The 14681-nt window shown below is 42.8% G+C and overlaps 1 protein-coding gene and 1 long non-coding RNA gene across 3 annotated transcripts; one reads left to right on the top strand and one right to left on the bottom strand.

The window, feature by feature from the left end:
- The first annotated feature begins 5052 nt into the window (after positions 1-5052).
- Positions 5053-6506, top strand: LOC119661699 (mast cell protease 3-like). Its single transcript, XM_038071146.1, has 7 exons — positions 5053-5302; positions 5357-5458; positions 5521-5667; positions 5722-5835; positions 5894-6022; positions 6084-6232; positions 6368-6506. The coding sequence occupies exons 1-7, from the start codon at positions 5195-5197 to the stop codon at positions 6474-6476; spliced, it is 858 nt and encodes a 285-aa protein (XP_037927074.1). The 5' UTR covers positions 5053-5194; the 3' UTR covers positions 6477-6506.
- Positions 6507-12447: 5941 nt separating this feature from the next.
- On the bottom strand, positions 12448-13999 carry LOC119661711. Of its 2 annotated transcripts, none has more exons than XR_005250611.1 (7): positions 13686-13999; positions 13533-13634; positions 13333-13479; positions 13139-13260; positions 12903-13013; positions 12647-12813; positions 12448-12587 (listed from the first exon to the last, which is right to left on the bottom strand). It is a non-coding gene; the product is annotated as an uncharacterized LOC119661711 (long non-coding RNA). The 2 variants fall into 2 exon arrangements; XR_005250610.1 differs by having other exon boundaries at positions 12647-12795; positions 13686-13998.
- Between the last annotated feature and the right edge of the window lie 682 nt (positions 14000-14681).

The raw sequence follows: 14681 nt of genomic DNA, 5'->3' as shown, positions 1-14681 counted from the left end.
GAAAGGTCATAGCATAAGAAACCGAAATCGAATACGAAGTGGGAAAGAAAATGAAAACGAAATGGAGTTGATCCTTGTCACTTTTCTTAGGAAAACTTTTTGAATTTTTTTCTCCTTCCTGTTGTCGGTTTCCTCCTTAACGTTCAATTTTCCCTCTTTGGGGAGGCCAGGAAAATGCGCTGTACTTGGATTTTGGAATCTATTTAATGGATACGTCACAGGTGAAGGTTTCATTTGGACTTTGTCTACTTTAAAAGTGACAATTTACATGGACTTTATGGTTACTGATAACATCTGTTTCATTTGAACTGTTTAGGGGTTGTTCCCAGTTATTTGATTTGATTAAAGCAAGTTGATACCATTGATTAAGTTCCCGAGAAAACAATGTACAAGTTGAAATTGATGCCAGAAGTGCAAAAAGTACATGATTCTACGAGTTGGACTTAGGGGATATCTGGTTCCAACATTGATGGCTATTCTGAGGCATGGGGGGTATGGGCCGAAGCGACGGCCCGGAGATCATCCTCTCTACATTGAAGAAGGTGTTCAACGGCCCCGAGCCCGAGATAGAACAGCATACGGCGAGGGCTACATGGTCATTGGAGAGCTTGCTCTTTAGTATGCGAACTCTGAATACCTTGAACACCTTCAGTTTCAAATAAGAACCTCTTTACCTCTGTGGCTGACCTATCCAGAGTGGACATTCTTCTTGGACTACTCGTGGAACCGAGACATGGACTTAAATAAAAAATACAAAAGCAAACGATGGAAGACGACGTGGTGATACCGGGTGCATCATTGCATAATCCTAACCCGCCCTTCAAAACATGGATCGATCACCAGAAATTGGCTATGAAACGAAGGTTGCCTGAAGTCTATCTTAGGAGCAAGTACCAGAAAGCCATACACATCCTGAGGAAGATTGCAAAAAATAAAAAGGCCGCTACTGTCGACGAATGGGATGAAAAGGACCTGGCTAAATACCAGCCGATTGAAGGCGTTGAAGAATATAACACCGAACGCCCGGCAGATGAACAGAAGGCAAAGTCCACCGCTCTCAAATCAAATTAATCTCACAACGAGGTCGAATAAAAACATAAACGGAGCAAAGCATAAAATGGCTCGGATGCTAAGCCGATGAGCCTCGAATCGCGAAACCCTTCAGCGACGTGCCTAAGAGTCACTTACATGTGCCACCAGCAATTCCGTCCGAGACAAACTAGCGCCGGGAATGTGGACTAGTGTTGAGATCAGGCTGTCTTAAATCATTGAGCATGTAATGGAAAATAAAGGCGAACACACGGAATTCATTCCTTCCTTCAATTCAACTCAAGTGGTTTGTAAGTTCCACGTAAGAGCATGCGCAAACTAATTTTCCGGGGGCTTTCCCGGTTCGTGCGTCACTGCGACCAGCGACGCCTGGGAGTGCGTGAAGTTCAAAATCGTGCTCTACGACGAGACCCCCTTGGACCCAGTAGTTTGCATTTGGTTGCATCCACCTGAGCAAGGACAACAAGCTCGTCCAATCCTTGCTCCTTCCAACCAAAGGATTCTCCTGGACGACTGGGTAGTTATCAAGAAGGAGGAACATCACGCACCTTTTTCGCTCCATATAAATGAAGAGTGCCTGGAGGCTTTGGAAAAGGTAGGTCACAAAGCGCGGTTCGGAACCAGGAACGCAAATGTGAAAGTCTTCCATTCCGCAAAACCGCACGATGATCTGGATCTTGTCGACGCTTCCAACGAGCTGTTAGAGGAGATGAGTATCGACGGTCGACAAGGACTGACGAACCCCCGTCGCAAGCAGATTATGCTGAAAGCAGAGCTCAAAATAGGCCACAGATAATCTGCTGGTCTTCCGCTCGAAGGAACGCATCGACCTAGCACTAGTGCAGAAGCCCTGGGGCTGAGATAACCGAACCATCAAAGAACTCTAATATATTAACATATTAACCTTTATTCCACAGCACAAGAGACACTAATCAGGACAGATCTACTGTATGCATCCTCGCAAGGAAGAGTCGGCACAATTTTCTGTATCCGGACTTCAGTTCCAACGACCTAGTCATGGTCGAACAGAAGCTGAAGAAGGCAGAAAACCTGTATATTTGTCGACTCACAAGGCTCACGACCGATCGGTTCTGCCAGAAGAACTGCAACATTTGACGTCCACTATAACAGAAAAACAAGGCCAACTTGTTGATCGCTTACGACGCCAAAACAGGGAAAAGCTTTGGCCAGCTCGGAAATCAACGAAAGAGGTGAGCCATTCTTTGATTTTATTAATAATATTAAAAATAATAATCCTTGGAGCAACAATCCATTTGGATTTGGACCTTGAAGTGTGTTAGACCACTTCACTCAAGACCATAACGGTACGCTATAGGATTACAGTACCCTATAGGAAACAAAGTGGTCAGCATTGCGCTCGCTTGAGATTATTACCCTGATATGACTCAGGTACTCATTCACAGCTGAGTGGTACGCCAAATCACGATACAAATCCTACTACTGCCAGTGAGATTTGAACCGCAACCCTCCATATGACAGCCATGTGCTCTAACCACTGAGCTATCCGGATTTTATTATTAACACAAATTTATCGGTTCAAAATGGGGGCAGTACATCAACCTCTCGGAGCTCAGAGAACTGTGACGGTTGGGAAGAGTTCCTCGATATCACCTTGACAATGGAATTCTTGGGGTAGACAACTGATGAGTGTCTAACCAAGGATCCTTCTCAGATCACAGCTGGTTACTTTTCTGTCTAAATCTCACCGCAGAGGTCTCCAAATCTTTCAGAGAGATCAGGAGGATCAACTGGAGTAAGTTTGGTGAAGTCATCATGAATAAATTCTCTGATGTGCAAGTTAGTAAAATTGGCACGATAAACCAACTGGAGTTAAAAGTGGAGGCTCTCGAAAAGGCATTCGAAACCACCTGTAATGTCTCGTGCCCTATTAAATGAAGCAAGAAGATGCTGCCATTTTGGTGGAATGAAGATCTGTCAAGTTTTAGGAATCTGACCAGTGATATCTCCAACATCTGCCACAATATTGGGAGCCATAGAAAGAATGCCTGAGGAAGTTCAAGACTGCCAAGACGACACTGACTGTACTATTGTCAGAACATTGAAGACAGTAGCGAATCTACAAGGCTGAGCAAGATTCCTTTCAAGGAACATAAGAGCTCATCCTTTCTTAACAAGTACGAAGGCCCCTGGACAAAATCTTCTGGCGAGACCCTGGCTATAGACGTACTTCCTCGCCAGTGAAGAGAACTGTGAGTTGGAGCCTTCCTTGGAAGGTATACGCTAGCCCAGCCGTGTGAGACAATTAAATCGGTAATTACCGAGAATAAAATCAGCTGAGCTATAAAGAGCTTCTGCGCACTTAAATGCCAGTCATGCTACAGAAGTAGAAGGGTGGGGGGAGGCGGTTGTGCATGGTTTGTGGGAATTTAGCGGAGCTGTATCTCTATGGGATGCCACAGTCTTGGAAATAAATGAACATAGACTGGTTCTCTCCTCCAACGTAAAATATCTGGTTGTAATCCTGAATTCGAAGTTAAATTGGTGATTGAACCTAAAACTGCCTACAAGAGGACCTTTCCAGTGAAATGGGGTTTTTGGCCAAGAATGATTCTCTGGACCTACACAGCTGTGGTAAGTCCCACCCTCACGTTCGGCTCTATTGTACGGTGGCAGGCGTTGAGCGAAAAGCGCAATAGAGGGAAATTTAATAGGATTCAAAGAACCGCGTGTGCAGCTGCTACCGAGGCTCTGTAATCCTGCCCGGTAGGTGCTCTCAATGCACTAAATACATTCTAGCGAGCAGTACTATCAGACAACGGGAATCCGGATGCTGGAGGGCGAAGCCCAATGACGAAGACGAAGCACCTCGGGAAATTTGGGCATTTCCCACGGACAACGCCACATGCAAGCCGAAACTGGGGCACAGTGAAAGAGCGGCGGCATATTGCGAAGCTATAACACACTATTCTTCACTGACGGATGAAAGATGATGCGCGAAGTCGATGCGAGAGTGTTTCGGATCATCACAATGTATCCCAATCGTACTGCCTCCTCGGTTTCGTCAGTATATTCCAGGCGGTAATACTAGTGATACCGAAAACCTATGGATGGCTGGGGCCTGATCGGAACCCCAAGCATAACATAGCCCTTCTGACCGACAACCAAGCGGCTACTAAGGCCTTGTACTCAGCAGCGACATCCTCCAGACTGGTGGTGCAAAGCAGAAACGCGCTGAATAGTCTAGGCGACACGTTCAAGCATACCTTCCTCTGGGTTCCCGGTCATAAGAACATATAGATATATGAGCGGGATGACGGACTAGCCAGGCGGGGCTCTGCTCTTGGCTGTCATTTGGCAGGTGCAGTCTGTCTCATACTAGTATCTTTGAATCTATTCGCACTACTTAATAGTCGCAAATATGACCTGCAAATAAAAAGACCTGGTCTCTAGAGCTCTTGTGCGTGACGTGTTCAAATGCGTACAAGATTTCGGTTGCTTTAGAGCTGCTTTCCTTTGTGAATGCTACGGTTTCGCTCTGATCCGGCTAGATTCTGCCTCCTTGCTCTTATCGCGGCAGTCATGGTCTTAGCAGTTGGTGGGATCAAAAGCGCGCACCGCAGTGCTAATTGAGCTCCTCGGAATGGCCACTGATATCAACCCGGTCTATTCACTAGTTTAAAAGATATTCGACTATGTGTGTGTGCCTGATTAGACCCCTTTTTCGGCCCCGTGAGTAACGCGAAAGTGAATTGCGTTGTAGGATATTATTAAACCCATCATTGTCCTTATTTCATTTTTGCCTTAATGCATTAAAGATATTATATTTCAATTGAGGAGGCGTTTAATTCTGCGAAGCCCAGGGAGATACCTTAATTAAGCGTAGCCAATCAGCCATGTTATCGAGAAATATATTGCATGGCACAATTTTCTAATATCTCAAATCATAGTGTGCAATCACAAACTTTTCAAAAATGACGTTTGTAAGGCTAGTTCCATTAAAATGTAGCTAAGCTAACACAATTTTATTTTTTTTTCAATTTTTTTTTAATTAATATTTAAATTTATTCATACTCGTTCTAAATTTTGTGTTAATTTTTTTTTAGTCAATTCAAAGATGAAAATTGTTGCTCGATCGTAGTCAAGGCACAATTACTGTCACTTGATGGAAAAGCTAATATGGGAAGTATTTCTCACTGCCTGGCTTGCCCCACTGCGAAAAATCGAGACAGTGAGTGGCGCCTTGGCCAGATATGGACAATTTCCGATGATAGTGAGATCAGCCGAATTTTCTTTAGTTTGAAATGTTTCAAAATTTTCCTTTAAGGCAGCGTTACTGGCTCATAATGACACCTATGTTTGTACCGGTACTATCGTGACAATGCTTCATATTTTAACTGCTGCGCATTGTTTTTTCAATGTTGTCCCGGTAAGTCGAAATGTGTAGTTAAAAATTTGATACCTCCAGACGAACTTCTGCTCCTTAAATAGCAAAACGTCGCCTTCGGAGACGTCTTACTGTATCCTGGTAAAAACTACTCTAACTCAACGAGGCGCATCAGCTCGATTAGGTCCTTTGTCATTCATCCTGACTATCAGATTAATTCGACCTATGAAAATGACATTGCAATTGTACAGGTATGTAAACTCCCTATCTCTTCGGAAAGGATAATTCTGGAAACTTTGGACCAGATTGCAGAGCCAATTGTCCCTTCCGATGTCACACAATTAGTTTACATATGTGACGAAGTACCTGAGGTGGACCAGGACTGTTTAAGTGTAGGGTGGGATACTGACTTCATCAAGGTTTGAAATATATTCAAATAAAAGCGTTAGTCCTTATAATTGCATTTCACTCTTCCAGAGAAAGGACAACCAATCCATTTTCTTGGTATTTCACCAGGCGACAATTCAGCCCGAAGACACTTGTGAAAGTAATGTCAAGCATTCCTCAAATACACTTTGTACTGAAAAGAAATCTGGCGAATATCTAGTGAGTAACAATTCACCTTGTAGTGGTCAGAGAATTTCACTGCCATTTAACCTAAATGAAGGGTGACTCTGAGGGCGCACTTATCTGCAATAAATTGTTATGCGGTGTACTGACGAACTACAAAGAAGACAACAAACAGTACAGCTTCTATGTTAAGGTATCTTTGTTCAAAACATGGATTGTCAGAAATACCTATCCAGGATCTTTTAGGTAAGATTTGATCTTTATTTCCTCCTATTTTTTAAGCAAGCATCCCCCTGACAAGTAAGGACATCCGTTAAAAGAAAATATTTAGAATTTAATTAAGTAGTTTCTCTAACTGACCTACGAATATATCCTTTGCAGGACTCTATCAAGTCGTAAGAAAAGTAGATGTTTATCGGAGATACATTTCCTATTCAAGTGCTATTTTATTATCATTTTCCGAGTTTGGTTTTGGTTTAACAAATATTGAAATTTTAAGCAGAAATAAATAATTGCAGATGAAAAATTGTTCTATTAAGAAATCCAGTTTAATAGAAGTGGCATCGTTTCACGGAAGCTGGTAATTCGGTAAAATTGAGAGCTCAAATCTAGAGAACGTGTCCTTCCTCTGTTCCGTAAAGAATCCTTTATAAGTGTTGAATATCTAAACAGAAACTTCCTTTTTAGAGTAAATGCGTATGCAATAAGTTCAGAGGTTCGGAAACCCGCTACCGGTGGTTTTTGGGAGTTGGTAAGCTGGAAGGACATCGGCTACGGTTGTATCAACTGTTAGAAGTGCACGGGAGGAAGAGAGAGCTGGTTCTATTGAGGAACGGATTTAGAAAGAGTTGAATTCTTCGTAGCCCCTTTACAGGCACAAGGCCCAAGATGGAACGCCTAGTGGAACATGTAAAGGTGTCGGTTGAAACTCCTGGCAAAATTCATGTAGTTGCGATTTGGAAGTGATGGTGTGGACCCTCTAACGAGGATGCGGAAACTTAGAGAAAAAAAACTTAAAGAAGCACCTCAAAACAAAATATGAAGATACGATCGAAACTATTAGCATCTATAAATGAGGCGAAAGGTCATACGCTGACATTCTTAGGAGAATGAAGGCAGGCTCAGAACTCAACAATTTGGGAGTTAAATGCAGCCTCATTAGTCGACTTTAGAAAAAAGACCTCTCGTTGGAGCTCAAGAAATGCAAGGATATAACCACAGATAAAAAGGTACGAAGAATCTACGGTGGGACACAAACCGCCATTATTAGCCTATCAATGGAAGCAGCAATCAAACTATTGGCAGCAGAGGGAGTAAAAATAGGTTAGGTTATATGTCGTCTTAAGAAGAGGGTGGCATTGAAACGGTGCTCAATATGCCCTGGCTTCAGTTACATGGGGAAGGCAGGAATTCAGTGCGGATGACAGGTCGAAGCAATGCAGGGGCTGGCGGAGCAGAGGAGCACACCAACTAAGACTATAGAGTAGGACCATATTGCCCATTTTGCGAAGGAAAGGAGTAGTGGACCATCGTCGCATTGTAGACAGCAGCAATTGCCCGAAGTACGGGAAAGCCCTTAACGCAAATCCATCACTGCCAAGCGAATCTATCTATCTATTCTCTCTCGCAAACCAAGTGAGAGAAATATGTCGAAATGGCATTTGGGTCAAGGATTAAACGGGCTGGCGGAGAACAAGCCTTCCAGGAAATAATGGAGCACCCGGAAGAAGGCTTCAGCAGAGCGAAAGTAAAATGAGTCCTGATTACAGCTGCTATGCTTCACCCAGCGCTACACTTGACGAGTACAAGTAAATGCTAAGTGCTCTGGTTTCGAATACAAAAGGACGTTGGCTGATAATCATAGCAGGTGACTACACTCTCAGTGACTACCAGGCAATCTGCATGGAAATCGAGCCTTGAAAAGAGCTTCCACAGAATACCGGGTGTATTGCGGGTTGGAAGGCGAAATATTTAGAGGGGGGACACGCTATATGCGGCGCTTGAGTCTGATGCATCCCTAAATGGTGTAGTCATAGGAAAAGTCGCGTAGATCATCCAATGGGTAAGGGAAGCAGGCGATACTACTATGCCCAGAAGGTGACCGTTACCCAATGACCAATCCAACTACTGGTGAAGCACTGAAATCGCAAGTTTGCGGGCCACATGTTTACGGGCAAGAAGGCTTCACCATAGGCTTAGAGGGAACCCGATAGCGACAATCGGGGAGGGACGCATAGACAACTGTGACACTGCTTAAAAGAAGCCATTCGGACGACTAAAATAAACTACTTCACTCAGTTGTGCGAAGATGCCAATATAAAGCCTCGGGGCAGGGCTTTCAAGGTGTTAACGAAAAGGTTGCGAAAATCACCCCAGGTGACCCTTCTGAAAGAAATTTCGTCACTCTCTTGCCTCACCACCAAAACAGCAGAATTCGAATGGTAGTCCTGGAAAAAGAGTGCGTGATACCTCCAGTTCCAGAGAATGGTGAGGACCCGAATATACAGAATATTGTATCGGAGAGCGTCGAGGGCTGCTAAACTTCTAACAGGGTGATTCTCCGTACCAACTATACCGAAGGATTTTTTCTGAAGTGAACGTATTTTCAACTTTCATAGTTCAATTTTTCTTGAAGAGATTGCGGCTTTAGGAAACTTCAGTAAGCGTGGTTTTAGCTGGCATTTTCGCGATAGCCTGGGACACGCAAATATCCTCCAATTACTGCACTCGCAGAGAGCCTTTCGTCGGAATCTCAACAATAATTCTCTTCCTCCTCGTCACAGACTTTGAATCGCCAAGAACTTCGAAACAAGATAAGATTTTCTCAAACAGAAATTTCTCAAACGGCTTCGAGGGCTGATATACTCTTTTTCCGAAGTAATGTTATTCATTTCTTTCCTGTTGTTGCCAAAGAAAATGGAATACCACGGATACACAGGGAGATATAAAAGGAACCGATTTTAACAAGGTTTTTGGTTTACATCGGTCAATAGAAATTAAAATAAGTACACATATTGAGTAAAATTCAGTGTGGTTGTAGATAAAGAAGATTAGAGAGGTGAAGAAGGATAGGGTAGCTCCCAGGAAGGAAGTTCTTCTTAAATCGGAGTAATCGGTTGATCTTAAAATGGGTTTTTCAAGAGCAAAACAGCTCCGGAAATGGGGCAGATCATGGAATGAATATGCTTATAGTAATAACAATAAGCCGCAGCGGGTCCTAAGCCCTGTTGTGAAAGGAGGAAGGATGGATAGCTTCAGTCTGAATTGCTGTACGCCTCCGCAGCGTCTCAGGGGGTAAGTGAGGAAAGTCCAGGAACTTTGCAGCCTTGTAGATCACTGAGGAAGCTATCCCCACACCTGGCAATTAGGTATAAAATGCAAATCGATCTAATGAGAAGAAGCAGAAATTTCAGGTCCGGTATGGATAACCGGCGGGAGCGGTTCAACATCTAGACGCCACGGCGACTAGGAGCATTGCTTCATCTGCTGCAGCTGTTTCGCCACAATCTGTGGCGACCACTTCAGCAGGTTCACGTAGGCAGCGGATGGAGTGGACTGAAGAAATGAACCTCTTCATCATCCGCTCCTGCTACGAAATAACGGCGGGGCGGGTACAACATTTTACCCACCCTTGTTGCACCAGATGTTCGGCGAGCGTTTCTCGCAATTCGCGCAGGTGACTGTGCTGCGAGTCGCAGACCAGTGCCACTTTATTACTCACTGCGACACAATCCCGGCCACCATCAGGGAGCGTGTTCGACTTGAGGTCATTAGGGAAACTGGTGACCGAAAGTCAATGGGGGCAGAGGCGGTGGCATCAACAACACCACGCCGCACTGCAGGCAACAGTTTCAGTACTCGCCGAAAGCACTCTTCTCCACCGTCTAGTTGAGGTTTCCGCTGAGGTTCGGGATGAATTTCAAAGAGCGTGTATAGAATTCTCGGAAATGGATCCTTTCCATAGACCAGGTATTCAAAGGCTCTGTGCATCTCCAGCAACTCCGGTAATTCTATTTCAAATCAATAATAAGATTGCATCTCGGCTGCGTGCTGATATGTCGCTGCTGTAACTACAATCACTTGTGAATTGTGGGGCAGTTACGGCTATCAGATTGCACGATCAGAAGATACGCTTTCGTGTTATTGGTTTGAGTGATCAAAGAGATCCACCATGGAAAATTCGTCTGGAACGTCGGCGGGACTCACTAAAGCAAGACATTGTTAGATTGATTCAGATCAGCACTGGCAATGCCAGCAGGCTGGTGACAAATAAAGTGCAGAGGATTTACCGGAACTAGTTGAAAGTAGATGAAATTCTGAACACACTAAATCAGAAACTTTCTGTCATATGCAGTCGGTTACGACGGTATAATAAAATAATAGTTTTCGGTGACGGAAGCGAAAGAGTATTGGGGTGGACTTTGGGGGTTACCCGCTCAGCATGCTGATTGGATCACCGCCGAAGACACCCGCCATGCCAATACGCCTGGCATGAATTTTGCGGATGTTACCGAAGAGGAAGTTCGACGAGCCATAAACAGCTCGAAGAACTGGAGGGGCCCAGGTTTGGATCGGGTGCAGAATTTCTGGTATAAGAAATTTACCAGCATACACAGTCGGTTGGCACACAGTAAAAATAAGGTCATGATTCGGCCGGACGAACTTTCATCCTTCCTCACTGCGGGAATTACCTACCTTATCCCTAAGAAGGACACGGTGCAGGACCCCGCAGACACAAGACTGATTACCTGCTTACCAACCCTCTACAAATTCATAACGTCCATTATTAGTGAAACGGTCAATGCGCACCACGAGAACATGTCCTGGGACTTTCGGGCAGTCCGGTTCAAACCATGCAGAAATATACCATTGTGCCTACCTGCTCGATGTTCCGGGGAGTTCTCGACGGATTCTCCCATTGACTTACCACCTGATCACCACCACCAAGCGCCCCTTAATTTTGTGAGTAGGCAGGATCGTCCGAGCCTAAGCGCTTGGCAGTTAGTGCTAGTATTAGGTAAAATCCGGCATCTACCAAGATTGTGACAACTCGGAAAATAATTAAATTGAAGAGTGTTGAATAGAAGGTTGGATAGAATCAAATCAAACGAGGCATGCAATACAAAACCTTGTATTATGCAAACACGTCAACGGAGCACTAGTGGTAAATCATACTATAATTTATGCGACAGAAATGCCTGCGAACTTGATGAAAATGGGAGAAGGCTGCGCGAGGTTGGGGGTATGAGACTAGAGGTGCTAAAGTTTTCGAATGTCAGAAAGTGACCTATAGCGGTCTTATAGTGGTTCTTCACTGCGAGTTTCAAACGAAGTTTTGAGATATTTTGACAGACAGTGCAGTTTATAGTCGCGTTGCATCGCGAAGCGTAGATGAGTTTGTATCTTGTAAGTGATCGAGGAACTAGTCATATATTAAAGAAATCAGGATGAAATCGTCGAAAGTGTCGCCAAAGCCGACTTCAGACGTTCAATATTACCCTTCTGGACGTTGAATTTAGCAGATTTATGCACAATATGGGACCTGAGACGAGCGTTTTGAGTATGGAACACCATCTAAATATTAAGAAAAGTGGCACACCGAGAGTTTGGCGGGAACATGTAATTTAAGTGGTAAATGCAATTTAAGTGGTTTCTGGTGAGGTTGAACTGTAGAGCGGCCCAGGTGTATAAAGAAAAAGAAAGATAAAAGGAATGATTGGAAAAGGGTCAAGAATGGTAGGTCGTATAATCATTTTGAAGATCATTAAGCTCTTTTTTGGCTTCATCACAAATTGCGTTGCTGGACCATCAACGTGCCCATGTTGATGTACAAACAAATGCATTTTCGCCTAGCGGATCGATTCAGGTAGCTGTGAATCATTTATTGTTTTATGAATTGCTGAGGAACAGTTGAACCCATGCAGAATATGATAGCTGTTCTAATACGTGCAATGAAAACTTGTTCCTGGAAAGTGCAGCTGATCCTTTATTCTTTCGAGTTCGGATCTTAAGCAAAGCTGGCCGGAGAGTTGAGTTTTGTAGATCGAAACGAGTGGAGGGTGAAGCCTTAAGCCTCCTATTCACCTGAAGGGGAACATATTGCCTGAGGCAAAATAAACGGTCTTTGTGGTGGGAGTTGTTAAGTTAGTTACATTTATCAAGTAGTTTTCTTATGATTGAGTGCCTTTATATTTTAGTATTTGGGCGAAGTATCAAAGTCAGGTTATGATAAGGGAGATGGGCTACAACGGAGTAAAAATTAACTTTTCAAGTCTGCTTCATTTATTTGCAACAAAGAAGGCTGGCTGTTCCTGTTTTTTTCCTGATTTTTCCTCACCTCCTACTAAAAAGATAGGAATTTCAGAATTTTTCAGGGATCATATAGTCCTTCACCATTGAGAAACTGTGGATTTTTTTTATAGTATAGATGATATTTCTGAGTAAAACAAGAATGAGGCCAACTCGTTTAGAAGTTCTTTTGATATCTGTTTATCATTCTATAAATGCTTTTAATACTTGGAACACAAAAATATTTAAAAGACAGTTCTTGGGGAAAGAAACCCCTGATAGACTTCTACTTCTCTCTTGAATAGTGTATAGCCTAAAAATTATTTGACTTGCTATGTTTCTGACTTCAGGATACAACAATTGAATCTGTACCTGATCTTCTCTAAATCACTGTTTCTTTCGATCCAACCTTTGAACAAGGAGACCTTAACATAGTAGTTAATGTGCCTTCTACTCCCATGATAAGCAGTTAATAACCCACATTGTTGACTCCCACAAAGAAGTGCATTTCCGTAGACATCCTTAAAGACACGATCCAACTTTGCTTACATATTTTCAACATTACATGAAAATGCGGAAGATACAGTTGTGCGATAGGGGGATGCATTTATTGTTGACTATTACTTACGGGGGGAGTCTCAGATTTAGCACAAATTATATCTCCCACCTTCTCGCCATTAATAAGGCAGGCACCCGTCGATAAAATCGTGACCTTCTCAATTGTCAATGAAGTTGCATTCTAGAAAAATTCGAAAAATGATTAATTCATGCATTAAGAGTTGAAAAAGAAAATATGGTTTTCTCTTTATGTTGAAAGCTAGTTGTGAAAAAGGAAAACCAATTTTTTAAGCTGTCAGAAAATACCTCTGGTAGAGCATCCCATCCTACATTTAGACATGTGTCATCTTCCTCGGGTGGCTTTTCACATAACTCAACGGGCTTCAGAGATTTAGTAAATCGGATTGGTTCTACAATCTAATCAGATACTTTTATTCTATCCGTCGTTAAGGGTGATAATAAAATTTTCTATTTCTGGAAGTTTTGATAATCACACTTACTCGGGCAACCGCAATGTCATATTCATAGATCACATTCATCTGGAAATCAGGGTGAATAATGTATGATTTGATTATGGAAAGAAGCGTCGAAGGGTGGGCTTGACTTGCATTTAACGTTGCTTCAGAATTTCTTGAAAAAACAGTTCTCTGGGACAAGATTGAAATAAGAGTTTTGGGTATCAGGGTCTTCATCAACGTACCGGATTTCCTACGAAAAAGCAATGCGCAGCAGCAAGAATATGAAACTGATTTATTATCGTCCCAGCGCATAAATAGGACCCATTGCGATCAAAGAGTGCTACCTGAAAGGAGACAGCTGCAGAAGGACATCTAGTTATACTTTTCATAAATACCATCATTGAAAATTCAGTTGTTTTGTTTTGGTCCTGTTGCACGTAATCTACTTTTGGTGATGAAGACAGGACAAATTGCGGGAGTACAAACCACAAAATTCTCCATGGTAGCATCCTCACGAGAAATCTCTATAGCTAAAAATTGGTCATAGCAATGAAATTATCCAAAAATGTTGAAAAATATTGCTCATGCTTGAAAGAAAGCGAGATAAAATTAGAAAAATTCAAAAAATAAAGATTTGGAACAAATAGAATTATGTCAGCTTCATTATTCTGTTCTTGACGTATTGACTGGGAATGGATGACAGTGATATTACAGAAGTCACTTGTCCAACACCTAAATTCTGGAAAACTTGAAAGTTGTCAAGTGAAAGTAAAGAAATATGTGGCTTGTCTTAGCAACAAGCAGAAGAGAAAAGAGAGGAAAACTCTCTCTTAGTTTCAGGATTCCTGATGTCATCGCTTCTGACCAAAAGATCAACACCACTTTGGAGGGATGATGGGACGAACATAGATCTTATTTGTCCATGACGAAACTTATTGACAGAACATTGCTGCAGACATCATAAATTTGAACGAGTCAGAACAGCTCTGAAATTTCCTCGATGATTACCCATCTTGTCATGGGGAGGGAACTCAATAATGAAAGTCCACTCGAGAACCAGAAGTGAAACCTCAAGCTAAATGGCAATCAAAACCCGAAGCCAAAGCCAAGATATGGGCATGGACATATCAGGTGACTCTTAGTTTCAAGTAAAACTGTAGCAGAAAAAGGTGACTTACTTGAAATCAACTAAGATTCCCCCAGTAAAACAGAGCCCATGACATATACTCGAATTCTCTTCTCATTCAATTGGGGATCAATCCAGTTGGAAATTAGTCTTTAACGGGTGGGCCGCTTTTGTCATCACTTCTAACCTCGTCCAAAATCCTCCGGTAAATGCCTCTGGGGAAACCACAACCTCCGGATGGTGCCAAGGTGTGCTGAGGATAAGC

This window comes from Hermetia illucens, chromosome 1 (genome assembly GCF_905115235.1).
Source record: "Hermetia illucens chromosome 1, iHerIll2.2.curated.20191125, whole genome shotgun sequence".
NCBI lineage: Eukaryota > Metazoa > Arthropoda > Insecta > Diptera > Stratiomyidae > Hermetia > Hermetia illucens.
Note: the sequence above shows the minus strand (reverse complement) of the source record. Positions and strands in the feature narration are given on the sequence as shown.

What these genes read in the sequence shown, in the direction of transcription:
- LOC119661699 (XM_038071146.1), top strand. Translation starts at nt 5,195, where the DNA reads ATGGAAAAGCTAATATGGGAAGTATTTCTCACTGCCTGGCTTGCCCCA. An exon ending in ATGGACAATTTCCGATGATA is followed by an intron (nt 5,303 to 5,356) that starts GTGAGATCAGCC and finishes TTTTCCTTTAAG; the next exon opens with GCAGCGTTACTGGCTCATAA. An exon ending in GGGATACTGACTTCATCAAG is followed by an intron (nt 5,836 to 5,893) that starts GTTTGAAATATA and finishes TCACTCTTCCAG; the next exon opens with AGAAAGGACAACCAATCCAT.